Source organism: Pipistrellus hanaki (genome assembly GCF_964339955.1).
Source record: "Pipistrellus hanaki genome assembly, chromosome: 7".
Classification (NCBI taxonomy): domain Eukaryota; kingdom Metazoa; phylum Chordata; class Mammalia; order Chiroptera; family Vespertilionidae; genus Pipistrellus; species Pipistrellus hanaki.
In genome coordinates, this window is record NC_140509.1 from 17,083,407 (window position 1) to 17,111,181 (window position 27,775).

Here is a 27,775-nt window from a genome sequence, read left to right on the forward strand (position 1 = left end):
TATTTTATAATAATATTTAATTAATTGAAATTTTATACAAAATAGACTTTGGTCAGACAGCTTGTGAGTTCTTTTGGCAAATAGTAAACATACAAAAGAAATTAAGCATGAGAATATTCAAGCAAAGATATAACATTACTAACTCTACTATTTTTTTAAATCAAGATAGCATTACAAAAAAGAATCATATTACTACTCTATGTATTTCTAGTTTTTTGAATCTGTACTATGTACAGATACAGTGATCAATACATCATGTGTATTTGCATGTATATACATGTTTCTCCAGAGATTTGAGGGAGAAGGAGAGCAAGAGAGAACCAATTAGCTAGATATGTAAATAGCAAATCAATGAGTAAAATATATGGAGTTTCCTTACAGACTTTTTATTTAAAGTACATTTGAGAATTTATTAGCTTTTCATGAAAGGTAAATTTAATTTAATTTAATTTAATTTAATTTAATTTAATTTAAATAATTGTCTTTTATTCTGTATATGCCAATACCATTTTTATGATGTCAGGCTTATTTTTACCTTAAGATAAAATAATAATAGCAGGTAGTTCTTTTTTGGTATCCTTTTTCATTAGATAAGAATATTTGCAATTCAAACTAGTCTCTCAATACATATTTCTTAAATAGATTCATGTATTCATTATTGTTTCATTGGCTTCAGTTGTATAATCTTTGGGATTGAAGACAAAGTAACTACATTTAAGAAAGCGATATGATTAGAAAATGTTGATTCTATGCAAATCTTCCTCCATTGTGAATATATATGAATATGCATCAAATATTCACCCTGTATCTACCTACTGGTCAAGAGTAGTCTTGATCATCTTGACTATATATATATAATAATATATATAATATTATTGGTTTCAGAGAGGAAGGGAGAGAGTGAGAGAGATAGAAACATCAATGATGAGAGAGAATCATTGATTGGCTGTTTCCTGCACATCCCCTACTGGGGATTGAGCCAGCAACCTGGGCATGTGCCCTGATCAGGAATTGAACCAGTGACCTCTTGGTTCCTGGATTGATGCTGACCACACTGGCCAGGCTTGACCATCTGCTTTATGAGTCATATGCCCTTAACTAAACAATCAGTGACTATCAAGAGAAAACACAACATTATGCTAAGCCATTTTTACACTGAACATTTGTGGGTCAGGACTTTCCATTCTGGTCCATATTTTTGCTGGATGCTTTTTGTCTATTGAATTTGATTCTAGATGAAGGGTGAGGAATTGGAGGCAGAAAAATGAAACTTAGAGTTCAGGTTCCAAGTGGTGGTGGCCATTATGTTCATGGAAATGATGGTCATGTTCTCTCCACCTGGGGACCTTGAGAGAAAACAAGATTAGGACACTTTAATAGTTTCTTTCACTGGACCTGTCAGAGATTACTACTGAAACAAATGTTTTCTGTAACCATTTTCTATGCTTAGAAAGAATTGGTTATAAAAATTGTTGGGGGGGAAAGAGAAAAGAACAAAAATATTTACCACACCCACCCTGACTACATTCCCTTTTCCCAATCCTGTTCTCCCTGGAAATCTTGCTGAACACACCCAAATGTCTCTCACTCTTAAGCTTTGCAGGAAACGATTTAGAAGAAAATAAAGAGTTCGAAACCTGAGGATAGAAAGAGGCCGATGTCTTGTTATTCACAGAACCTCTTGTTGTGAACTCACTGAGATTCTCCCACCTTTTATCTTCCACCAGCTTTTGCCTATTTTTCTGTATGATATAAAATTTCATGCCCAGGGTCCCTATTATTTTAATGAGTAGATTTTTTAACAACTCTCAGAGGAATGAAAGGACACTTGCTTCAGTTTTTTCTTCATCTAACACCTGCTTTGGAAAATGCCATAACTTCTGATTTTTATCTGTCTGCACACATTGCCTTAGTTTCTCTCTCTACAAAGGGATTAAATTTCATTTAATCACACACATGCATACACACACATCTAGGCTTGAGGTGAGCAAAACTCACTAGTGGAGTCATCATTTACGTCCATATTTAGAACAGTGTACAGTACCTCCCAAAAGACAGAATCATCATAACAGTTCTGGTCAGATGGCTGTCCCCAGATAGGTAACTTTAGAATTAAACCTGTGAAAGAGGGGAGGAAATAAGTCACGTTATGACACTGATGCTAATGAGGAAAACTTACCTGCACAGTAAAGTAAATATTTACATTAAAGTAATTACTGTTATAAAAGCATTTACTTGCACTTACATGATTGTTGTCAGAAGTTTAGTACATTTTCAAATTTACCAGTCAATACGTTTATGAGTAATCTATCATGCTGAGAGCATGAGCTACGGGGAAGTGTTTATTTTTATGCTGACCTGCGATCAGCCCTCCAACAATGGCTGTTCCGATGGAAGAACCCAGAGCAGCTGCCTGCATGGCTGGGGTAGACCTAGGAAAAAAAAATAAATCTTACTTTCTGCTATTATGATTATTGATTTTATTTTTTTATATTTTATTTTAGCTTTTCCATCACCATTTATCCCCTCTATGACTTTTTCCACCTATACCTCTCCCGCCTGCAGTCACCACACTGTTTTCCATGTCCATGAGTTCTCGTTCTCTCTCTCTCTCTCTCTCTCTCTCTCTCTCTATCTCTCTCTCTCTCTCTCTCCTTCTCACTCTGAAAAACTTGGAATGGGGTTTTGATAGTGATCATTCAACAAGTGTTTATTGAGCTTCTCATGCTAGTTTCTCTTTTAGGCTCTGAGGATAAAGTAATGTAACAAATAGCAACAATTATAATGAAATTAAAAAGTCAGTAAGGTAAAAAAAAAAACTCTTTTTAGCAAATATTGTAGAGATAACTTTGTAGTGTCATTGAAGACACTAAAGTATATATATATATATATATATATATATATATATATATATATGTCATCTTAGAAGCAGTTACCTTAAAATGAAATGTGTAAAAAAATAGTCAACTTTGGAAATTAAAGATTGTAATAGTAATCTATTAGAATGCGTAGTGTGTTGTTACATGAATGATAAATGTAAGGAGTTAGCACATTCCTCTCTCTTAGCAGGCAATCACTAAACAGCTTTTGAAAGATTGAAGGAGTGATTGTATGAAAGCAAACAATTGGAAAATGAGAGTGTGTTGGTGTTTCATCTTCATCGTTCAAGGGAAAGCTGCACTAAATTCAGATTTATTTTTATTTATTTATTTTTAAAGAGTTTAAAAATCTCTAGTATATAAAAATTATAGAAATAACACATGATCATTGTAAAAATACTTTAAAAAACACTAATTAAAAAAGAAGGGAAACTAATTTTTCTCAAATTTTACCAGTATAAATATACAACATGTAGTTTTATAAAATGCAATCATATTATAATACTAATGTTTCCATTAGATCTCAATGTCTTTTTATGACAGTAAATGTCAATCTGGATCATAATTTTAGTTGCTACAGAATATTGCACTATACAAATGTCCTATAATTATCCAACTATAGGTGGGATATTTGGATTGCTTTCAGTGTTCTATATATATATAAATGCTGTGAGAATACTTCCTCTTATGAACATTGTAAACTTGCCCAATAATTTCTCCAAGATGAAACCTATCTAGAAATGAGATTATTGATAAAGGGTAATAAACTACACATGGGCTAATTCAAAATTGTACAATTTATGTCCCCATTTCTTTACCATTCTGTATTGTTATTCATTTAATCTTGTCAATTTAATAATTTAAGAATTAGTAACATTTCCATTTGCATTTCTTTGATTGCTAATGATTTTTAACATTTAATATATATTTATTTGTTTGATTTTTTTATTGTAAGTTTACTATTAATTTTACCAGAATTTGCCAAGATCTTTTACAAGTTATTAAAAGATATATTTGATGAAAAATGTTCCATGATAAAAAATAGACTTGGAAAACACTTGTTTAAAAAGAAATTAACAGCATTATTACTTTTTCATTGTCCTATGCTTACCAAGAAATCAGAATGCATTTTAGTATTCTGAAGAGACACAATGTGGGTTAATAGTCTTGGCTCTTGGACTATTTTAACTGGTGCATGGGACTTGTGAATTTTACCTACCTAAGTGGGCCTTCCATAATTCCCCTCCCTACCACAACTCTTGAGTAAATTGAGAAGTTGTTGCTAAACCAAGTCCCAAGGTAGACTCTCAACCTTGAAATCTACCCCAAATCTGGCCACCCAGTCAGACCCAGCTCACAAGCCAGATAGACTGTTTTATTGCATCTGTGGAACTGGTCTAGGAATGATGCTCAATAATTCCTCTATTCTTAATCATGAGGTACCTCTTTAGAGTGTTTGCCGTGTTTATACACTATAACCTTAGGTGTTGGGTTCATTGATACATGTTTTTATCATGCTTGATTTAGAGCATGAAGCACTTTAGTTTTGGTCTTAACAGCCTGTAAAGTGCTGGAGAGAACTGAAATAATATGTACTAGTATATGTTTTTGGAGATATCTTCCAAATTTGTAAAAGGGATAAAAAAATAATAATACAGAAAACTCAGTCAATATACAAATGGAAGAAGGTAACTTTTTATCTGGTAGGGAATGTGAATAAGCAATTTTTTCAAATATTTATTATTACTGGTCTCAGCAGGGTTATATTTTAATCTGCTAAAATTGAAGAAGTTTTCCTTTTTAAATTATGCAACTCTAGCTAGTAGTAATCTTGAGACATTTTCTTTCTTTAAGTTTATCTTTATTGTTGAAAGTATTACAGATGCCCCCCTTTTTACTCCCCATTGACTCCCTCCATCCCACTCCCCTCTCCAACCCCCCCCCCCAAGCCTTGACTCCACTATTGTCTGTCTTGAGACATTTTCAAACACACCTTTTCTTCATGGTTTGAGTGGTCTTTAAAAATTGGGCATTTTTCTTTCTCCATACTTGCTCTCTGAGTGATCTGCACTCTGTGATCTTCCTAGCTGTTTGGCATGGGTGATACTCATATCAAATTGCTTCAATATTGTTTCCTAAAAGTGACATCTGGTGGCTTATGATATAACTTCCATGCTCCTTGATTTCATTGATAGCCATTCTTCTTCTGCCCATTTAAATAAACACCTAAGCCCCCTTCAGGAAGAATATAAGTCTGCTAGGGATTTTAAAGAACAATTTTCTCATTTTATAAAAGAGGATAGAGAGCCAGAAGAGGATACAGGTTGAGTAACTTGTCAGAGGCCATATAACTAGTTAGTAGAGAAGTCAGAGCCTCATGCCAGTGTTTCTGCTTCTCCAGATCCAAGTGCTATCCATGTTATGCAAACTCATTATTATTTGTGAGTTGGATGGAAATGATTGCTGAGCACATCACTTATTCCTTATATGCTCTATTTTGCTGGGATCAAGTAAAAGAGTAAGCCTACTGTAATCTGATGGTGATCATCAAATTGCCCTATGTACTAGAAGCCAGTGTCTATGATATATAAATTCAAATTAGCACTGTTAATTTACAGACAAAAATAAACCACAAAACAAAACTGAAACATCTACACTAATAAAAGAGAAACATGTAAATTAACCATACCTCTGCTATGCCCACAAGCCACACCCACCAGCCAATCAGGAGTGAGTATGCAAATTAACCCAACTAAGATGGCTATGGCCATGGAGCGAGCAGGAGGCTTAGGTTTCCCCCACAGTACAGGAAGCCGAGCTTTCTGCCTGCTCTGGCCGGCCCTGGACTCCACTCAAGCCTACAAAGTTTCAATTATTGAAGATAAACAAATCCCAACAAAAATGATGGCAGCCAAGGAGCTAGAGAGAGCAGAAGGCTTGGGTTTCCCTGGCAATAGAGGAAGCCAAGCTTTCGTAGCCTTGGCCTCCACTCAAGCCTACAAAGTTTCAATTATAGAGGATAAATAAATCCCAGATACCAGGGCCTTAACTTGGTCACCAAGAGGTGTGGCCAGCCTGCAAACCACCACAGGCCCCTCGCCCAGGCTGCCCCATGCTCCAAGAGAACCCCCATCCTGATCCCGAACACCCTTAGGGCAAACCAGCCGACTCCCACCCGTGCACCAGGCTTCTATCCTATCTAATAAAAGAGTAATATGCAAATTGACTGTCACTCCACCACACAAGATGGCTACCCCCATGTGGTCAAAGATAGCTGCCCCCATGTGGACACAATATGGCTGCCACAAGATGGCCCACAGGGGAGGGCAATTGGGAGGTACCAGGCCTGCAAGAAAGGGAAGTTGTGAGTGATCATGCCAGCAGGTGAGGGCAGTTGGGAGGACCAGGTCTGCAAGGGAGGGCAGTTGGTGGTGATCAAGCCTGCAGGGGAGGGCAGTTAGGGGTGATCAGGCCAGCAGAGGAGGGAAATTGGGGGCAATCAGGCTGACAGGGGAGAAGTTAGGCATCAATCAGGCTGGCAGGGAAGTGGTTAGGGGCAAATAAGAAGGCAGGCAGGCAAACACTTAGGAGCCAACAGTCCTAGATTGTGAGAGGGATTCCAGATTGGAGAGAGTGCAGGCTGGGTTGAGGAACACACACACCCCCAACCCCATGCACAAATTTTGTGCACTGGGCCTCTAGTTAATAATATTAAGACACATTTTCCAATAAATTCTATTCTCTGCAGTAAGGACAATACTTACAGCTTTGGCCTGGACTGCTAAAGAACAGGCTTTCTCATCACTGGATTTCACAGAGTGAGAGAAAATATTATTGGATGGTGGGAGGGGAGGCAGGAAAACCCATTGTTTCACTCACATGTCAGATGCTCCCAAGGTCACTGCAACAATGCCTGCGAGGCCTCCTACCACTCCAGGTAAGCCATGCAGGTTATGGACACCACATGTATCATGGATCCTCAGTTTAGTAGCAAAAACTGGCTGAAGTGATAAAAAAAAAAAAGAATAAAGCTTATTTCATTAGATATATAAGACTCCATAATTAAAATAAAAGATCATGCAGGAAACATTTTATCTACAGTCCATTTCTCCATTCATATCTAAAACCCACTTATAATCCACTTCTCCATCCAGATCTAAAACCTACTTATGTCAAAGAATCTGAAAACATTGGTGGCAAAGCTGTTCCTTTTAGTGTTTGGTGGATGGATTTGAAGGCAAGTGATTTGAAATCCGACTCCTTCTTACTTACTGATCTTATGCTAAATCCCCCTTTAAAAAGCACAGAGTTCTTAATTATACAAGACAAACATCATCAACCAAAATAGAACCAGAGTCACAGAAGCATCAAACAGACTGTCCAGCCTATGAGAGAAGGTGGGGAGTGGGAGGCGAGGGGACAGGAGATCAACAAAAGGACTTGTATGCATGCATATGAGCATAATAAATGGACATAGATGGGGAGGGGAGTGGTGAGGGCACGTGCTGGGGGTTGGGGGTGGCCAGCGAGAGGTCAGTGGGAAAAGAGGAGATTTATGTAATACTTTAAACAATAAAGAATTTTTTTAAAAATGGTATTTTGGAAAGGAACACAGTACTTGACATTCAATCCCACCAAGTGATAAATAACCAATATTGGATTCTTTCCTCCTACCCAAAAGAAGTCAGGGAAAAGTATAAACACTGGACACTAAATGCGAATGGGACCTCTGACAGGAAGGCAAATGACTCACAACAAGGAGAGGTGCTTATGAAAGCAATTTTCATAGCTTTTCTCTGCTGTGGGATGTGAGAAGGTGATGGTGCAGAATCAAAGTTTCACTCAGCATCTGTCATACTTACAGTTAGAAACTTGAATCCGAGCACGGAGATCATTCCTGCGACACTCCCAATGATCATAGAAACGTATGGGTGGATCTCCATGTCTGCACAAGTGCCCACAGCAACACCTCCAGCCAGAGTTGCATTCTGAATGTGTACCTGTAGGGAGCCGGAAACATGAATAAAATGAGCTGAACAGGCAAAGTTCAGGACGGAATGAATCGAGGACTCATGGACCCCAGGGCACAACATTCAGTTGAAAAGTCTAGTAATAATTTTTAAAATGAGTGTTTTTTATAATTGCAGAAAGCCTTTCTTCCAAGCAGTTAACATGATATCTTTCTTCCCAGGGTTTCTGGGGAATGTATGAGTGATCAAAGACCAGAGTGGGGAGGGAGGTGTGGAAATAAAAGAACTTGTAGTGGAAGGGTGGGGAGTAAGCAATCATTCTATCCAGGTTTTGCCAGTTGGTGCTGTTTGGGAACACATTCATGGTTGTCATGTGCCAACAGAGGCCTGTGGCTGTTGTGTGCTTTCTGAGTCTCTACTATTCGAAGAATATAGAGACCTTTAAAGGCACGCATTCCACATGAAAGACAACAGCTTTCACAAGTGTCATTGTACAGAGGACATTTGAGAATGGAGAGAGTCTCCAATTTCTGTTTACCAGAGTTTCTCAGGAAAATCTTATTCTTGCTGCCTGGCCAAAGAGGAAGGTCAGCAATACTTTTGAAAGAGAACCAGCCTGTCCAGTGTGGGTTAGTGTTTGAGCATTGACCCATAAACCAGGAGGTCAAGTTCCATTCCATGCCCAGTTTGTGGGCTTGATCCCCAGCAGGAGGCAGCCAATTGATGATTCTCTTTCATCATTGATGTTTCTATCTCTCCCTCTTCTTTCATCTCTGAAATCAATAAAAACATATTAAAAAAAAAAGAGAGAGAGAGAACCATTTGCGCATAATTTCCCCTCAATTTTCCTCATGAAGCAATTTGTAGAACATTGAAATACATCCTTAGCTATGCTTGATAAAGGGATAATATTATTTTCCTCCCTCCAGTTAGAAAAGAAGAGTGACTGCTCTGAGGACCACTCCTTCACTTCCATTTCTCTAGCTCACAGGCAACAAAGACAAAGGACCAACTTGGGGCATTGAAAATGAGTTTTGTTTATTTACCTTTAAAAATAATTTTGTTGATTTTTAGAGAAAGAAGAAACAGGAGGAAGAGAGAAAGAGAAATATCAATGTGAGAGTGGAACATCAATTGGCTACTCCTGCATGTCCTACCAGAGATTTAGCCTGCAACCTAGGCATGTGCCTGTCCAGGAATTGAACTAGCAACATTCTGGATGGTGCCCAACCAACTGAGCCACATGGGCCAGGGCAAAAATGTTTTATTTTGAAATAATTTTAGACTATTTAAAAGTTGCAAAAATACTGCAGAGAGTTTCCATATATCCCTCACCCGGTTTCTCCAGATGTTAACAACATCATACACAATCATAGAACTAAAATATTAGCATTGATATAATACTCTTAAAGACCTTATTTAACTCCATTAGTTTTCCCACTAATGTCCTTTTTCTTTTTCAGAATTTTACTCAGGATCCCACATTGCATATAATTGTTATTTCTTTGAGAGGAATATTTGCAGTTAGGAAAATAAAAACAACTTTTCTTCTCCACTCTCTTTTGCTTCTCTTGACATGTCCTGTTTTAGATTTTCTAAGAACTTGGAGATAGCTTTATTAACAGTTTGCTTTATTAGTAGAGAAAAATACCTCAAATATTTTATTTTTGCATGATTATATTCGCCCCTAGACTGTGATTTTCTTGATAACACTTTAATTTTTTCAGAGTACCAATTTCATGAAGAAAGGAATGAACACTGTTCTCTTCAAAATGTTCTTAAGGGTATGCAGTGTTGAGACCTGTTCTGGCAGCTTAGCAGAGATGCAGAAATGACCAACCATTTGTGTCACTTAATGAAACTTCCACTGGGTAAAGGGGAGCCTTTGCCACTCCAACATGTGCTTTTCCTTGGGGTATTGTTTATTATAAGTTGGCTCATTTTAAGAAATAAAAGGCTCAAGAAGAACCTTGAATCTTCCTGAAAGAATTTAGACAGAGAATCTGGTCCAGGAAGAAAACTATGATCATTGATAACTGTACTTCCAATCTGAACTAGTCATGATAGATAGGGAGAAGCCTAGCAAGGCCCTTTTGCTCAGTCATTTCTGCATCCTATTCTTAAAGATGGTCCAATAAACATTTGTTTAGCAAACATTTGCTTCTCCATTTCCAGGTGAATTACTTTCTTTCCCTTTGAAGTTCAAACCATTATGCACTTTTCCTCTTAGTTCAAAATGACATATAAGACTTAGCTGTCCTATTTGTTCTCAGATCACATATGTACACACATAATTAAGTCTAGTTGTTTTCTCCTGTTAATCTGTCTCATGTCAACTTAATTCTCAGGCCAGCCAGAAGAGCTAAGAGGGAAAAGAAGAAAACGTTTTCCCTCCCCATAGGGGTTTGTATGACACTCACCATATCGAGCTTGCCTCGGTGCTCAACAAGGCTGGAGAATGCATAGGCCGTGAGCACGCAGGCAGCAAGAGAGAAGTATGTGTTTACCACGGCCCTGTATTGTTTGTTTCCAGGTTCAGCGATGGCCGAATTAAAGCTGGGCCAAAATATCCATAAGAAAAGAGTCCCTGAAATAAACCACAAAAAGAGATTTTAGTTCTTAATATGAAAGACAATCTAGGGGAGGCAATTTGCCTTGGAGACTGTTAATATCTCTCCTTTTAGGCTTAGTTATCTAAGTCTTTTGAGGAGAGCCAGCATAAACTTAAGTAGTATTCAGAAGATGTTCTTTCTTGAAGATCTTCACAGCTGTGCTGGAGTTCACCTTCCCTCATGCCTGACCAAATAGACAAGAACCCAACAAGTTCATTCCCTACTCACCAATCATCGCAAACAGGTCCGAGTGGTACACAGACTCCTCATTGTCATGTCCCTGTCTCAGGCCTGATCGATATAAGACGCCTGCTACGGCCAAGCCAAAGTAGGCCCCAAAGGCATGAATCGTCATTGATGCTCCAATATCAGTGGCCTGAAGGGGCAAAACATTCATGCAAAAGGTGAAGCTGAATCCACTACAGGAAGAAACTCAATGAAAAAAATGCTTTATTGGCTTAGCAATAATAAAAATAAAAAGTAGACCAAGAGAGAAAGAATTTGTCAGAGAAAGTGGGATAAAGCATGACAGTTAAATAGAAAAAAATATATAGGCTTGGGAGCCACCTAGAACTGACTTTTAATCCTAGGCAAGGTACTTCCTCGTGATGAGACTTTAGACAAATCACCATACTTCTCTGAATCTCAGGTTCTGCTATGTTCAGCTACATAAATGAGACCATGTTCATAAAGTGCTATGGTCCTTAGTGGGCACTTGATACATTTTAGGTTATGGTGAGTCTCCGTGAAATATTATGCTTGCATATGATACAAAACAAAGATAATTTTTGCATTTACTTGACATTACAGATAAAACTCACTTAATTGCAATTTAAAGATCTGAATATTCAGCTGAAACCGGTTTGGCTCAGTGGATAGAGCATCAGCCTGCAGACTGAAGGGTCGCAGGTTTGATTCTAGTCAAGGGCATGAACCTTGGTTGTGGGCACATCCCCAGTAGGTGGTGTGCAAGAGGCAGCTGATCAATGATTCTCTCTCATTGATGTTTCTAACTCTCTATCCCTCTCTCTTTCTCTCTGTAAAAAAATCAATAAAAAATATATATATTTTAAAAAAAAGATCTGAAGTTTCATAAAACCTAGGTAGCCTGACCAGTGTGGCTCAGTTATTGAGCACTAATTCATGAGCCAGGAGGTCTGGGTTGAATTTCCAGTCAGGGAACATCCCCGGGTTGTGGATCTGATTCCCAGTGGGGAGGGGAGGTTGTTTAGGGTTCATGCAGAAGGCAGCTGATCAATGATTCTCTCTCATTTTTGATATTTCTCTCTCTCCTCCTCCCTTTCTCTCTCTGAAATCAATAAAAATTCATATTTTTTAAAAACCTGGGTCTTTCCCATATTTTTTCACTCTTCTAGATGATGACATGAAAACCAGCCAGTGGTCCAAGATTCATTTGAATATATTTTAGGTCCCTTTTAGCATAGTGTATGGATTTAATTCAGTTTCCTATATTTCCTGCCCCTAGAGGGAAAGTTCAGAGTACCATACCCGAGGTATTGTTCTGTTCTTATGAAGATAGGAATATGATACTAGTATATTAATTTACTTAAGATTTTCCTCCTCAGTAAACTCTTATGTGCCATTCAGGTCCAGCTTAACTGTCATTTCCTCAGAAAGCCTTTCCTTGTTTTCCCAGTCTAAATTAGGTCTTTCAGTTACATTCTCTCATAATCTGCTCTACTTATTTTTTCACCCTATGTATTATCATTTATAGTAATATTTGTGTGTGTGTGTGTGTGTGTGTGTGTGTGTTTGCATGCACACATATGCACATGGCTATGAGTGGGACAGGGAATGTATGATTATTTGTTTGATGCCTGCCTCCCAATTATATTGTAAATTTTACAATGACAGAGACCTTAACTATTTTGCTTGTCACTGAAGCACCAAATCATGACACCTAAAAAGTTGTCAGAATAATTTCTGTTGAATTAAATGTTTGACAGAAGCATACACACCTGTTGGAGAGTGCTCAGAAATATTCTATTTATAATTATTGGGCTACTCAATGATATTTTTATGGAGAAGAAGAAATTTGACCTAGGCCTTAACAGAAGACTTAGAAAAGACCATTCACCTAATAGTTGAGAAATAAATAGAAATTGATCATTGATAGGAAATATAATGTAATAAGAAGAGTTTTGGAGTTAGAAAAATCTGGGTTTGAATCCAGATTCCATCCAGCAAGTCATTTAATATCTATGCTCATGATTTTTTTTCTTTTTGTATAAATATTAACAAAATAACACCTACCTTATAGCATCGTGATGACATAATTAATGTCTATAAAACTCCTGGTTCACAGTAGGCACTCAAATAAATGAGGACTGTTATTACACTTGCCAGGGTCTGTCCCTGCATAGAGTGGGCATCTATTATGTGTTGTGACCACAAACCATGTCCAAAGTTGGGTGAGTATAAATCCTCTGACACGTACCACAAATATCTCAGCAACCAGATGCTCATTACCGGCAAAGACAGCAATTTCTATGATTGTCATGATCAGCATTTGGAGTGGACTTATTTTCCCCAGGACAGCTCCAAAAGAAATCAGAACGGTGGCTGTACTGAAATCTGCATTTATCATGCTAAGGGGAAGAGAAAGAATACATTAAAGAATAATGCAAATCCCAAATAAAACTATGAGTTATAATAAACTATAGCATCACCTTACCCAGGGTGCAAGGCCCTTCTCCATGCCAGTCCCTATAGGTCACTTGCCCCAGGCCTGCTTTAGGCCCTCCCATTTCCTAACCCCTTCTCTCTTCCATTCACTTTTTAGTTACTCTAACATTTCCTTTATTTTAACCTGCCTATTCTTTATCTCATTTAGGGTTTTACTTTGTTTTTGTTGATCTGATAAATGACCTATTTTCTAGAGTGTTTGCATTTCAAAAATAACCTTAGAAAAATGACATATGGTAGATTTGTGTTCCCGGTAGCTGAGATTAAAAGAATAATAATTTTATGCCCTTAAAGTTAGACCAGTGAAGACATAGACATTCATGTATGATCCAGCTCAGTAGAGCAAGACATAGATTTGCCTCCTTGGACCCAAATAGCCTTCTATTGAATAAGGCAGACAATTTGCCTGCTAGCTCAGAGACTGGCTGTCAAGAGACTAAACAGAGAACAATTCCTCTGAAAACACAATGTTTGAAAGGTAAGAAATGCTTACTTTTTTATTCCAATGTGGATTTTCTGTCCATGGCTGTGAAGAATCCCCTGTACAAGAGTGCCCCATTGGAGACCCAGAGCAGCAATCAGTAGGTTGATGCCCACACTACTGAAGCCATATTTCTTCAGGAAAGTCATGAGGAAGCCAAATCCAACAAATATCATAACATGCACATCTTGAAACACTGCAAAAAAAAAAAAGCAAAGGGGAGAATCTGCATTAGGGGAGCACTAAGAAAGTGTTATATCAAAGTACATCCCATTTATTTAATGTGACAGCCTTTGTGCAAGACACTGTAAAGGGAGAGCATTAACTGGGCAGCAAAGGCTGGATTCCAATGACAACCATGAGACCATGGGCAAGTTATTCAGTGTTTGAGTCTTTTCTTGGAACATTGTGTAATTTCAGTGTGCTTTTCATCTTCTCCATGAAGAGTTTCCCTTTAATTTCCCCCATGAAGAAATCTTTACAGAGCATAGTGCAAGCATCAGCCCCTCTTGTAGGTTTTCCCAGTACTACAAGAGAAAAATTAATATTCCCTAGTGTCTTTCATGCAGCTTTCTGTATATATATTAGCTTTAGCATCAGTCACACTGTATTGGCATTTATTTAGCATGCATCACACTGTCATAGGTGGTCAATGAGGTGTCCTTCTGCACTATATAGTGAGTTTCCTTATTAAGAGATTAGGACATATTCACCCATTACTCCCCAGAGTTTGGTATAAATGCCTGCATATAATAAAATAGACAATAATTATTAAATGAATGAGTTACAGTCTCCCTATATCACATAAATAATAATATCAGCCCTGGAAAACTTAACAAATCACTACTCCAATCAAACAAGAGAATATTTTTGTTAGCAATTTCTAAACTGATAGAAGGAAGGCTGTATCTTTTTGGGGAGCCAATACTGGACTTGGTATCTGGAGATGTAGGCTCAGGTTCCCAAATTCTATCACATGATTGTGTGACCTTCAGCAAATCATTTATTTTCTGTGAGCGTCAGCATTCTCATCTGCAATACTGAAAAGATCCTGTTTCACAAAGTGACTCTGAGTGGGATAACCCTCTGTAGGAGGGAGTATCAGTAATGCATATATAAATGAAATACATGACTAAATGTGAGATTGTCAAAACACAGCCCTTTTCCTACAGAAATTTACAGCTTAATTGGTGAGACATATATTTGGTAGAACCATATGAAATTGACATTTTTGCATTGAATTTACCAATGAAAGTTTGACTATTGGCAATTTCTTATGAGCCAACCCAATAGATAGACAAAGCAAATTAAGACCAAACTGAGAACAAATATAAAACCAGAGCTAAATTAAACATGTAAGTGTTCAATTAATATTAACTACTATGCCCAGATGTTTAAGTGCAAATAGGCATGAGGGAGGACATGGCTAGAAGCTATATCTCAGAGGAACCTGATGTTAGGATCCAATTAATTTACCCAAAGGGTGGAGACAGGATTTCAATGCAGGCCTGATGACACCAGCTCCTCCCTGAAGGGAGCACTGTGGGGTATAAGGGTAACCAAGGCATAGTCTTGGCCTCGCTGACACTCAGAGACATGCTACTACCTCTTGCTTCTCTCTACCTCTGTTCTCCCATTAGGCTTAGCCCAGGGTGGGCTTAGGGTGGGAGACCATACACTTGGGGTCTGTCTTCTGTAGAAGAGGCTCTAATGCACTGGGAAGATCCCCCACTTAGAACTGAAAGATTTATTCCTTCCTTTGCCCCTCGCCGTACAAAGTGCTGCTAGATGATAGCCCTAAACTCTCAGTTCTCTTGGGAAATGCTCTTGCCTTGTCAATGTCACAGTCCTAATCTAGGGTAGCCTGTGTCCAATGACTAATTCACATGAGCAGTGTTTCCCAAACTTCTCTCATGATGAGAATCACCTGGTGGAGTTGTTAAAACACAGATTCCTGAATCCCAACTAAGAAGTGCTAAACTAGAATTTTTGAGAACATATAGGTAAAATTGCATACCTAACTTAGTGCTCTGTATATAACATCTGTGTTAGAGCACTAGTTAAGTATACAATTTTACCTATATGTTCCCAAAAATTCTAGTTTAGCACTTCTTAGTTGGGATTCAGGAATCTGTGTTTTAACAACTCCACCAGGTGATTCTCATCATGAGAGAAGTTTGGGAAACACTGACATGAGCATCGCCTGCCTCAGAAAATCCTGTACACCTACTATTAGCTAATCCTAGTCTCAGAGTTTCCCATGGGGTCAGCTGAAATCACACCTCTCTCTGCCCAAACCCTTCTGCTACAGGTGTCCATCCTTAAGGCCTTCCCTAATCAACCTCTTTCAGGCTAACACCTGCCTTTGAATTTGTTTCTTGAGGAACCCAATCTGCAGCATCTTCCTATGGTCTTCACTCCCCACCCCAACTCCGCAGAACTTTCCTGACTTTTTCTCCTTCACAACTTGTATACCATATTTATTTGAAATGTTGCCAATTAAATCCAATAAACTAATTTGTGGTGTTGATCATACCCAGATGTGGAGGAAGAGCCTGGCTTTCCAAAGGTTCCCCACATTTAAAAGGGCCCCTGGAGGCCTGGGAACTTAGTATCAAGTATTACTCTATTGCAAATAACAAAATAGACATCATCAATTAGGTCACTAGAATTCTTTGCTGGTCTAGCAGCTACTCTGTTTTGTATGAGTGCAGCAAATGTTCACATAAAGAGACTGATAAAACCAAACCAGTCTTTCATGATTCAGGCACACTTTAGAGTCACTCATGCCTTCGACCCTATGCACACATTGAGACTTTGGCCATTTCATTGCTCCTTGGGGCCCCCTCCATAGAGAGACAGGATGAGGAGGGTGAGAAAGGAAACAATTGATCTCTGGGAATTGTCCCTGGTCAGCAGCTTCCAGGGAAATCACACAGGAGAATGGTGCACAGAGTTTTCTTCTTTGGACATTTATCACCTAACATCAACTTGTTTGATTTTTGAAGTATGGAAGACCATATACATTCATCTTTCTTACAAGTTGTTTTTCTGCCATTTATTTTGTATATGTAGACATCTAATATAGATCATCAACTAAGTTGGAAAACAAACTTTTCTAAAAATATATTTTATTGATTTTTTACAGAGAGGAAGAGAGAGGGATAGGGAGTTAGAAACATCGATGAGAGAGAATCATCCATCAGCTGCCTCTTGCACACCCCCTAATGGGGATGTGCCCGCAACCAAGGTACATGCCCTTGACCAGAATCAAACTCCGGACTTTTCAGTCTGCAGGTCGACGCTCTGTCCACTGCACCAAACTGGTTTTGGCTGGAGAACAAACTTAGTGACTATACCAGTATACGGCTTATTCTCTGGCTTTACTCTTTCTTGGAGAATTATTCCTCCTTAAAGGAAGGTTTAGATTACAGGAAGTCTGAAGTTTCTTTCAGCTCCACAATTTATTTACAGCTACTGAGATAGAACAAAAATAAGGACCCAGTTCTATTGACTTCACTGTTGTTTTTTAATTACACAAAATTATTTTCCTGAGCATCCTTTGCTTTTTTAAAAAAATTAGACTACTCTTGTTCTTCCTGTGATCTACTAATTTTCTTTTATTTTAAAAATATTTTTATTGATTTCTGGAGAGTTAGGAAGGGAGAGGGACACAGAGAGATAAAAATCTATGTGAGAGCCAAACATCGATTGACTGCCTCCTGCATGCTCCCCACCAGGGGACCAAGCCTGTGACTGGGGCATGCGTCCTGACTAGGAATCGGACCGGCAATCTTTTGGTGCACAAGACAGTGCTCAGCCAACTGAGCCACACAGGCCAGGGCATAATTTTAAAGCAGTCAGTAACTATCTATTGAAAAAACCTTGTTTTATATGATTTTGTAATGGCTCACACTGGTAGCAATAATTTTTCAGATTCTGTCCCCATCCCCCTTTGATGGAAAACCAGACATTTTCTATGGAGGGAGGAACTTCTCATATTAACTGTGTTCCAATATGTTTTCCCCTCTGATCTAATTCTTGTTACCACTTTCTGCTCCAAGGGGGCTTAAGACCTCATCTATTTTATTGCTAAAGAGAGCTAACAAAGTTGTGAAAGCTCTTGACAGATAATGATTCTATATAAAATATATGAGTTAGAAGGTTTATAAATAATTATGATGATGTATTATTTTTCATTTTGCTCTAAGATTTTGTGGGTGGGGACTAGGAATAGGGCCACAAGTTTAGTTTTCTGGTGCAAGACTTCTATTAAAGGAATAAAGAATCTTCTTCATAGAGGAAAAAAGGAATTTCCTCAGTGGTTTGAATGTGAAGTCTTCTGACAGGTCTCAAGAGTTTCCAAGACATATCTGCCTCAGATATCATCAATCAGGAGTGATTTTAGCCTCCAAAATAAATTTGGCAATGTCTGGTGTTTCTGTTCTACTTTACTTCCATGTTTGTTTTGCAATAGGATATCTTACAAGCCCTGGTAACTCAACATGTTTATAATGCAACTGATTACTCCAACTCTGCCATCATTGACAGCCAGACAAAATGAAACGGAACCCTTCTTTTCCTCTATTTCCTGGGTATGCCTGCTGCCTACAGTATCCTCTCCATCTCACACCCAACACTTCTTTACCTGGCCAACCAGATATCCTACACAGCATTACCAGACCAGGCTGTAACACTGTGCATTTCCTCTTATTTTATGTCATTTGTTTATGCATTTACCTGTTTTGTTACTCTATGTGCTCACCTACCATTTATTCAGATACACAACTGAGCCAGCACTGCCAGTTAGGCACTCTTTCAGGAGAAAGTGAATGCAAGTCTGAAGGTCAAAATCATGAGGTGCTTGTCCATGATAGACCCACCACAGAAAGTCTGGCATGTGTAGCTTTTCAGGAAATGCCTATTATGTGTGAATAAATGGACCATTGAGAATTCATCTAATTAGGACTATAGGACTCTTTATCAAAATTTTTTTCTGGATCAAGTGTTAAAAACTGTCCAGCCTACTTTATAGTTTGGCATTTGTTAGCTTTCTTGTTATATTTTGTTTTTCATGGTTGAGGGTCAACAAGGTGTTTGCATACACATAGCTTTTTGCTCTTAATGAGTTCCAGTCTTTGGGCCATTAAGATTGTATTCTGAACTCTTTTTTCAGAGAATAGTATCTTTCCTCCTCCACCTTCCAAATATTATAATTTCATGTATTTCAAATATTTAGAAAAATAATATAATGGACACTATACTATTCATCTAGATTTATCAGTTGTAAATATTTTCTTTAGGTTTACATGTTTGTATTCTTACAAGCCATTTGAAAGTCATTTTGCTCCAAACAACTAACATGAATCTCTTAAGCAAAAGGACATTCTCATAAATAACCACAATATTATCTTCACATCCAAGAAATACCATATTGACACAATTATATTATATAATATTATCTAATAAAGAATCTATATTTAAATTTCTCCAGCTGTCCCAATTTGTCCTTTTATAGGATTTTTTGACCCATTATCCATTCAAATTTCATAGATATTCTTTGTCATATGTCTTTAGACTTAGTTTAGATCAGTTTGTTCATATGCTTTTTATTGGTCATGGAGTTTTGTCTTTTATGTAGTACTAGTGGCCCAGAGCATGAATTTGTGCACATTGAAAGGAAATTAATTAGAAGAAATATTTTAACATCACTATTTGCCCTTTCTCTATAGTAAAAATGTCAACCAAATTAACAATCTACAATGACAGATTGAAACACATGCATGTGATTGGCACCAGCGAGAGCTCTATATGTATCATGCATGCATGAATCAACTTAGCCTTTTATATATATTGTTCATTTTAATTATTGACTTTCACATGCATGTCTTCTTAATATTATCTCTGAATTTGTATGCTTAAATGGAGTTACAAACAATGTACTACTTAAACATGATGGTATTCTCAGAAAAAAGGCACTTTTGTTATTGTTTGAGTTACAAATGAAATGAGCACCTTTTTTCATGGAATTCCATTTTTACTTAGAACAAAGACTGACATAAACGATGGTTTTTCAGATAGGTATTGATGTTTCCTGAAAAATGAATGAAGTAAGGCTATCATTTTAATGAAAAAAATGACAACATTTGTTGCCAGGAATACTGAATGAATTTTTAAACATTTAGAGTTTTGGAAAGTTTGTGTCTGCCACTATAAGCATTCAAATTGGAAAAGAAGAAATAAAGTGATCCTTATTCGCAGATTACATGCTATTGTACATCAAAAACCCAAAAGACTCCATCAAAAAACTAATTGACTAAATAAATGAATTTGGCAATATAGCAGGATACAAAATTAATGCCAAGAAATCTATGGCATTTCTATATACCAACAGTGAACTTACAGAAACAGAGACTAAAAAAGCAATCCCCTTTACCATTGCACCAAAAAAAACTAAGATTCCTAGGAATAAACTTAACTAAGGAGATAAAAGGCCTATATGAGGAAAACTTCATGACACTGAAAAAAGAGATAGAGGAAGATGTAAACAGATGGAAGACCATACCATGTTCATGGATTGGTAGAATCAACATCATCAAAATGTCCATACTTGCCAAAGCAATTTATAAGTTCAATGCACTCCCCATTAAAATACCAACGGCATACTTCACAGATTTTATCTGGAACAAAAAAAGACCCCGAATAGCCACAGCAATCCTGAGAAAGAAGAATGAAGTAGGAGGGATCTCAATACCATATTTCAAGCTGTATTACAAAGCCACTGTTCTCAAAACAGCCTGGTATTGGCACAAGAACAGACCTATAGATCAATGGAATAGAATAGAGAATCCGGACATCGACCCAAACCTCTATACTCAATTAGTATTTGACAAAGGAGGTATGAATATACAATGGAGTCAAGGCAGTATCTTCAATAAATGGTGTTGGGAAAATTGGACAGTCACTTGCAAAAAAATGAAACTAGATCACCAACTTACACCATACACAAAAATAAACTCAGAATGGATACAGGACTTAAACATAAAGCAGGATACCATAAAAATACTAGAGGCATCCATAGGCAGCAAAATCTCAGACATATGCCAAAAGAACTTCTTCACTGATACTGCCTCTAGAGCAATGGAATCTAAAGAGAAAATAAACAAATGGGACTACATAAAAATAAAAACTTTTTTACAGCAAAAGAAACCATCAACAAAACAACAAGAAAGTCCACTTTATGGGAAAATATATTTGCAATTGTTATCACTGATAAAGGTTTAATCTCCAACATCTACAGACAGCTTATACAACTAAATAAAAGGAAGATAAATGACCCAATTAAAAAATGGGCAATGGACCTAAATAGAATATTTTCAAAAGAAGACAGAGGAAGGCCAAAAGGCACATGAAAACACGCTAAAAGTCACTAATTATCTGAGAGATGCAAATCAAAACAACAATGTGGTACCATCTCACACCTGTCAGAAAGCTAACATCAAGAAATCAACAAAAGACAAGTGTTGGCGAGGTTGTGGAGAAAAAGGAACCCTCGTGCACTGCTGGTGGGAATGCAGACTGGTGCAACCACTGTGGAGAACAGTATAGAGCTTCCTCAAACAACTGAAAATGGAACTCCCATTTGACCCAGTAATCCCACTCCTAGGAATATATCCCAAGAAGCTAGAAACATCAATCAGAAAGGATATATGCACCCCTATGTTCATAGCAGCAAAATTTACAATCGCTAGGATTTGGAAACAGCCTAGGTGCCCATCAGCAGATGATTGGATCCAAAAACTATGGTACATCTACACAATGGAATATTATGCTGCCATAAAAAAGAAGGAATTCTCATCATTTACAGCAACCTGGATGGAATTGGAGAATATCATGCTGAGTGAAATAAGCCAGTCAATGAAAGAGAAACACCACATGACCTCACTCATTTATGGATAATAGAGAACATTATAAACTGACAAACCAAAAGCTAGATATAAAGACAGTAAAGCAACAAGCAGACTGTCAAATTACAGCAGGGAGGGTAGGGAGATCTGGGGAAGATAAGAGATCAACCGAAGAATTTGTATACATGCATATAAGTACAACCAATGGACACAAAACTCTGGGGAGAGAGGGCATGTATTGGGGGGGGGGGCAATGGTATATGTACACAGATAATAATTTAATAAAAAAAATAAAAATAAAAAAAATGCAAAAAATAGTAATATGCAAGTTGACCATCACTCCAACAACAAGATAGCTGCCCCCATGTGGTCAAAGATGGGTGCCCCCATGTGGACACAAGATGGTCACCACAAGATGGCCAGCAGGGGAGGGCAGTTGGGAGAGTCTAGGTCTACAAGGGAGGGCAGTTGGGGGCAACCAAGCCTGCAGGGAAGGGCAGTTGGGGGTGATCAAGTCTATAGGGGAGGGAAGTTAGGGTTAACCAGACTGGCAGAGGAGGGAAGTTGGGGGCAACTGGGCCTGCAGGAATGGGCAGTTGGAGGGGACCCAGGTCTGTAGGGAGAGCAGTTGGGGGGGACCAGGCCTGCAGGGGAGGGCAGTTAGGGGCAAACATGCTGGCAGGGAAGTAGTTAGGCATCAATCAGGCTGGCAGTGAAGCGGTAGGGGGTGATCAGGCTGGCAGGCAGAAGAGGTTAAGGGCAATCAGGAAGGCAGGCAGGTGAGCAATTGGGAGCCAGCAGTCCTGGATTGTGAGAGGGATGTCTGGTGGCCCTTTAGGATCTTAGGATCGGGCCTAAATGGGCAGTCAGACATTCCTCAAGGGGTCCAAGATTGGAGAGGGTGCAGGCTGGGCTGAGTGACAGACACCCTCCCATGCACAAATTTCATCCACTGAGCTTCTAGTGAATTAATATTTTCCTTATGAACAATATAAAATACTATAAGATCATAGTAAAATTATATTCATACTTTTACTATAAGATCATAGGTAAAAGAGCCTTTCAGAGCACAAGATAGACAAGTGAATTTAATGTAATGAAGTACCAAAAGGTCATTAATATAGTTTTACTGTCTCATAGGCATCACTGTGTTTGTGGAATCTCTAATAAAATATTAGCAGTTCTCAAAGGGCTTTCTTCTTAAACTTTACTTTTCTCTAGTCTGTGTACATATTAGCAAGGATTAGCTGACAGTCATAGTCAAGCTTTATTCCTTGTCAAATTATTTGCCTCAACACAGTAACCAACACTTTGCTAGATGCCATGGCAGCCAAATAGTATCCAGTAGAGCTAATTTTTCAAATGGGTATCTCTGGGTTATTCACGACATGAAACAGGCCATTCAGGAATGCCACACATTCCATGGTTGTGCCCTGGGATGAATGCTAATTCCAGGCCTTTGTAAGTAACATCATTCTTCATTTTTATTATTATTCACAAAAGCATAGCAGTATGAGAGAAAATCAGAGAGATATAGCTGATTGAATTCACTTAAAATATAAATACCTTACTTTACTTATTTGTGAAAAACTCGTAAGTTCTACTGCATCACAATTGAAAACTGTTGAAATACACTGTGAGCTTCTTAGGCAGGGATTCTGTTTGAGTCCCTGCACCTGGCACAGTGCACGGCTCAAGGAGGCTCCCCAAAACATGTGTTGACTTGATCATTGCTTTTTTATGAGTTAGTATTTAATAATCTTCTCTCCAATGACATGCTGTTCCACAGGTTTTGTGCAAGTCCATTGTTTAAAATGTAGGAAAAATATGCATGTAAAACCATAATCATGTAATTCCTAGGGCTATTCTACACAATATTTTAACCAGGAATGATATCGCTGACCTGGAAGATAAGTATTAGCCATAGTTTCAGGCCTTGTTTCCACTTCATAGATGAGAGACTGTTTAATTGAGTATATAGATTGGGTTATGGACAGCATTTTGAAGGAGTGAAGATGCCGACCTTGTAAAATTTCACTTTGTGTTCTGCTTAATGCCCAGCAGCCTCTGACTGAAGTGTCCCTCCCTTCCCCCACACCCGTCCATATCCTGGCCTCACAGCATTATAAGTGGGGAAGAGGTCACTATCATGGTGGTGTGTGTATGTGTTTGTGTGGGGGAGTGCTGTTTGTAAGTAAGGAACTTTTGTTGGTTTCAAGGACAACACAATGATTGTTAATCATCACTATCATTGGCAACTGAAATTTGATGTTTCCTTTAAAGAGTGAAAAGGAATCCTATCTTTGAAATCATTTTAGATTCCTCTCTTTTCTTCCCATGTTTGACACAGCTGATATATCAGAAAATACTGTCCGCTACGCTTTCAATTATAGCTAGCATATGACCATTTCTCAGTACTTCCTCCGCCTGCTATCATTTCTCTGTCAGGTAACTGGACTGGTTTCCTAATATCTCTTTCTACCCATCTCTGTCACCCCCTGCAATCTCTTCTCTACTTAACAGCCTGAAGAAAGCTTTTAAAACCTAAGTCACATCAGGTCCTCCTCTCAAAGTCCTCCAGTGGCTTCTCAACTCACTCAGAATAAAAACAAAGTGCTCACAATGCTCAAGAAGCGCCCAGGCTCTCACACCTTTGACTTTGTTCTCTCCACTTGCTCACTACATATATTAAATACCCCAGTGCCCTTGCACTGGCTATTTCTTCAACATAAAATGTCTTTGTCCCAATTTCTATATGGCTTACTCTCTTATTTCTTTTAGTTTTATTTACTGTCACTTTGAAGCAGAAAGTACTATCTAGACCAGCAATTTTCAACCTTTTTTATCTTATCACACATAACTAATTACTAAAATTCTGTGGCACACCAAAAAATATGTTTTGCCAATGTGACAAAAAATACCGTATTTTCCGGCGTATAAGACGACCCCCTAATTTTACAGTTAAAACACAGGTTTATGCCTATATTCGCTGTATAAGACTACCCCCCACTTCAAAGAAAAGACCTACTTTGCAGTCAAGATCTGCAGGTAATTTTTGTGCAATTTTTGGTCTTCTGCCCCCGATTTTCGGTTGACTTTTTTTCATTTCAAAAGTCGTCTTATATACCGGAAAATACGGGGTAGGTATAATTTTGATTGATTTACAAAATAATAACAATAATTACATATTCTTTTTTGATCCAAAGTAACTTTTAAAAAAATCATGTATCTATAATTGTATTTAAGAATTTCTGGTACCAGCCGAAACAGGTTTGGCTCAGTGGTAGAGCGTCGGTCTGTGGACTGAAAGGTCCCAGGTTCGATTCCGGTCAAGGGCATGTACATTGGTTGTGGGCACATCCCCGGTTGGGGGTGTGCAAGAGGCAGCTGGTCGGTGTTTCTCTCTCATCAACGTTTCTAGCTCTCTATCTCTCTCCCTTTCTCTCTGTAAAAAATCAATAAAATATATTAAAAAAAAAAAAAAAAAGAATTTCTGGTACCAAGAACCAGATGCAATCTTATTACATACTAGAGACCTGGTGCACAACATTTGTGCATCAGCGGGAGGGGTCCCCTCAGCCCATCCACACTGCCACAGAGGCTAAAGAGGCTCTCGCCACTGCCTCTGCACCAGCCATGAGCCTGGCTTCTGGCTTCACAGTGCCTCCCATGTGGTCAATTTACATATTAGCCTTTTATTATATAGGATCATGACTAATAAGATGCAGCTCTATTATATGACTGATATATTTATGGTTCAACACAGGGCATTTACATCTGGCAGCTCTTGTTCTGTTGACTATTGTCACTTTTAAAATTTAACAATCTAAAGGAAAATGAGGTCAGATATTGCACATTTTAAAAATTCTTGTGGTACACCAGTGTGCAGTGGCACACCAGTTGAAAATCACTGATCTAGACTATACATTAACTGCCTGTCTCAACCAGATTTCTCATTTAAGCCACAGAACAATAAGGCAATTTAAGTGACTATTATAATTCTCTCAAGGACAGTACAGGATTGGTATCATTCTAGATGCATATGGTAGAAGTTAATTAAGTGTAAGCAATTGTAGCTTGGCCTATTAAGACTATTTCTTTCACATCACCTCTCACTCCACCCCCCAAAAAATAGACTTATTTTATTTTCACAAAAGATATCCTCTTTTGTCCAGATGCATCTATTTCATTAATATCGCTTTATTTATTGCTGTGGCATTTTATTACCATCTAAATGTGAGTGTATCTATGTGTACATGTATAAATTAAAATAAGTATTTTTATAAATATTAATATACATATATATTTGTATGTTTGTAGTCAGCCTTCTTGGAATATAAACTTCATAAGGGCATGAATGTTGCCTACTTTGCCTGTTTTGTTTTATTCACTTCCTAGAGTCTAGAGCTCTGAAGATTGTTTTACAAGATTTAGGAGCTTAATAAATATTTTCTTAATAAATCATGAAATGAATTAATTTTCATGGTTTTTTTGCAAGTAGAGTATAAGGGTGATATGATTGCTAAGCAACTGACAAAATTAGCATGTTTAGTAATTCTCTCCAATTTGTTTTTTCTCCTTAAATTCTGAATTGAAGTTTTACCTAGGAAATTTGACACTGGAACTTAGAGAATTCAGCTTGAATTATGCAAATTACGAGGTTCTCAAAGTAACCTTATTTCAATAACACTCATTTTAGATCATAGTTTGGCATTTTGCCTCTTATATTTTGTTTACATGTGGACCAGATAGCAGAGTTTTAGAATAAAGAGATCATATTTCTTTCATTTTTGAATGAGTTTGCTGTAACACATGCTTGGTATGAAATAAAAAACATTTATTAGATGAATAAGTAAAATGTACAAAAGCATATAGATTTTAGCAGACTTCTGATTTTTGTTTATTTTCTAGTTTAAAAATGATTAAATTATTTAATCAAGAACCTTCTTGGACATCTATGTAATATACATAGAACTAGACTTGGAGTTTGACTCACCAACTTATGATTCTAACTCTTAACTTGCAATTGTGTATTTCAGCTGAGTCATGTAGCTCTAGATCTGTTCTACATGAGAATACTCCCCAAAATATATATAGATGAGAAAACAAATGTCAAATTGTTTCTTAAAAGCTTACACATTTTTTTGTAAAACTATAATAGGCATTGCCACCATTTTAAATAATTTTAACTGTTTAAAATTGTTTGAGCCTCATTTAAAAACTAAACAATCTAGGTAAGAGAAATATATTGCCACTGCCTTTCATAGTTACTGAGGTATCAGACAGGCCTGCTTTGTCAAAAGCCATCAGTATATATATATGGTAGCAATTGTCATATTAACTATTTCATAGCTTGCCCTTCCAAACTTGAGATTAAATTCATTCTTTCCTCTGTCACCATCTTCAGGGAGGGATTCTGCTTTTAAAATGTTAGGTGTTCACAGTTTTCATCTCAAAGAAACAAACTTCCTTCCTTTCAGGATATTATAAAACCACGAGTGCATTTATTTCAATTAAAGCTTTATTTAAATCCTACATGACCCTAAATGACTATTTATATCTTAGCCCCCCGCTCCTGCTCCCCCCCATGAAATTCTGGCTGCTCTTCTAAGTACTCCAATTTGTTTCTACTCTCTCTTCTCCAAAGTTCCTTTTTAGTTTATTTTTTTAGTGGGAAGTGATATTTTTATACTTTATATAACTAATGAATAATTCAAAAGAAAAATAAGGTCATTTAGCCATAGGTAGGCAACACAAAAAGTTTAACAATTATTTTAACTTGGAACTTCCTGTACTGATATCTTAATAGACACATATTCTATCCAAACACCATAATTACAGAGACCAGATGCCGGGGCATAGACTTATAATACCCATAGTACTTACAACTTTCCCATAACCCTATATGGGGCTCCAATGTGGAGCTCAAGTGGCTACAGTATATAAAAAAACTTCACATTCTGAGAACCTGAAGAACGTAAAATGTATAAGAAGTAGATTGCCTACTCACGAGGGTATAAATGAATGAATCTGTCCACATCTGTTGAATTGGAGCTGCTGGTCGGCTGGAGAATATTCTGATCCGTCTCATACTGAACAAATAATCCAAATAAAGTAATCATGGCAACCTCCAGGCCAATGGCCATGAGAGGGAATTTGAACCTCATGTTTCTGGCCAAGGACAGAGGCACACTGTGGGTTTCACAGGCTGTGGGAGGTT

At 37.7% G+C, this 27,775-nt stretch overlaps 1 protein-coding gene across 1 annotated transcript; it reads right to left on the minus strand.

The window, feature by feature from the left end:
• On the minus strand, window positions 1–27,775 carry RHAG (Rh associated glycoprotein). The gene is made up of 10 exons (XM_084889431.1): window positions 27,566–27,775; window positions 13,661–13,844; window positions 12,920–13,070; window positions 10,690–10,837; window positions 10,270–10,436; window positions 7,742–7,879; window positions 6,759–6,880; window positions 2,359–2,432; window positions 2,045–2,118; window positions 1–1,346 (listed from the first exon to the last, which is right to left on the minus strand). Exons 1-10 carry the CDS (start codon window positions 27,720–27,722, stop codon window positions 1,272–1,274), a joined length of 1,290 nt encoding a protein of 429 aa, XP_084745557.1. The 5' UTR covers window positions 27,723–27,775; the 3' UTR covers window positions 1–1,271.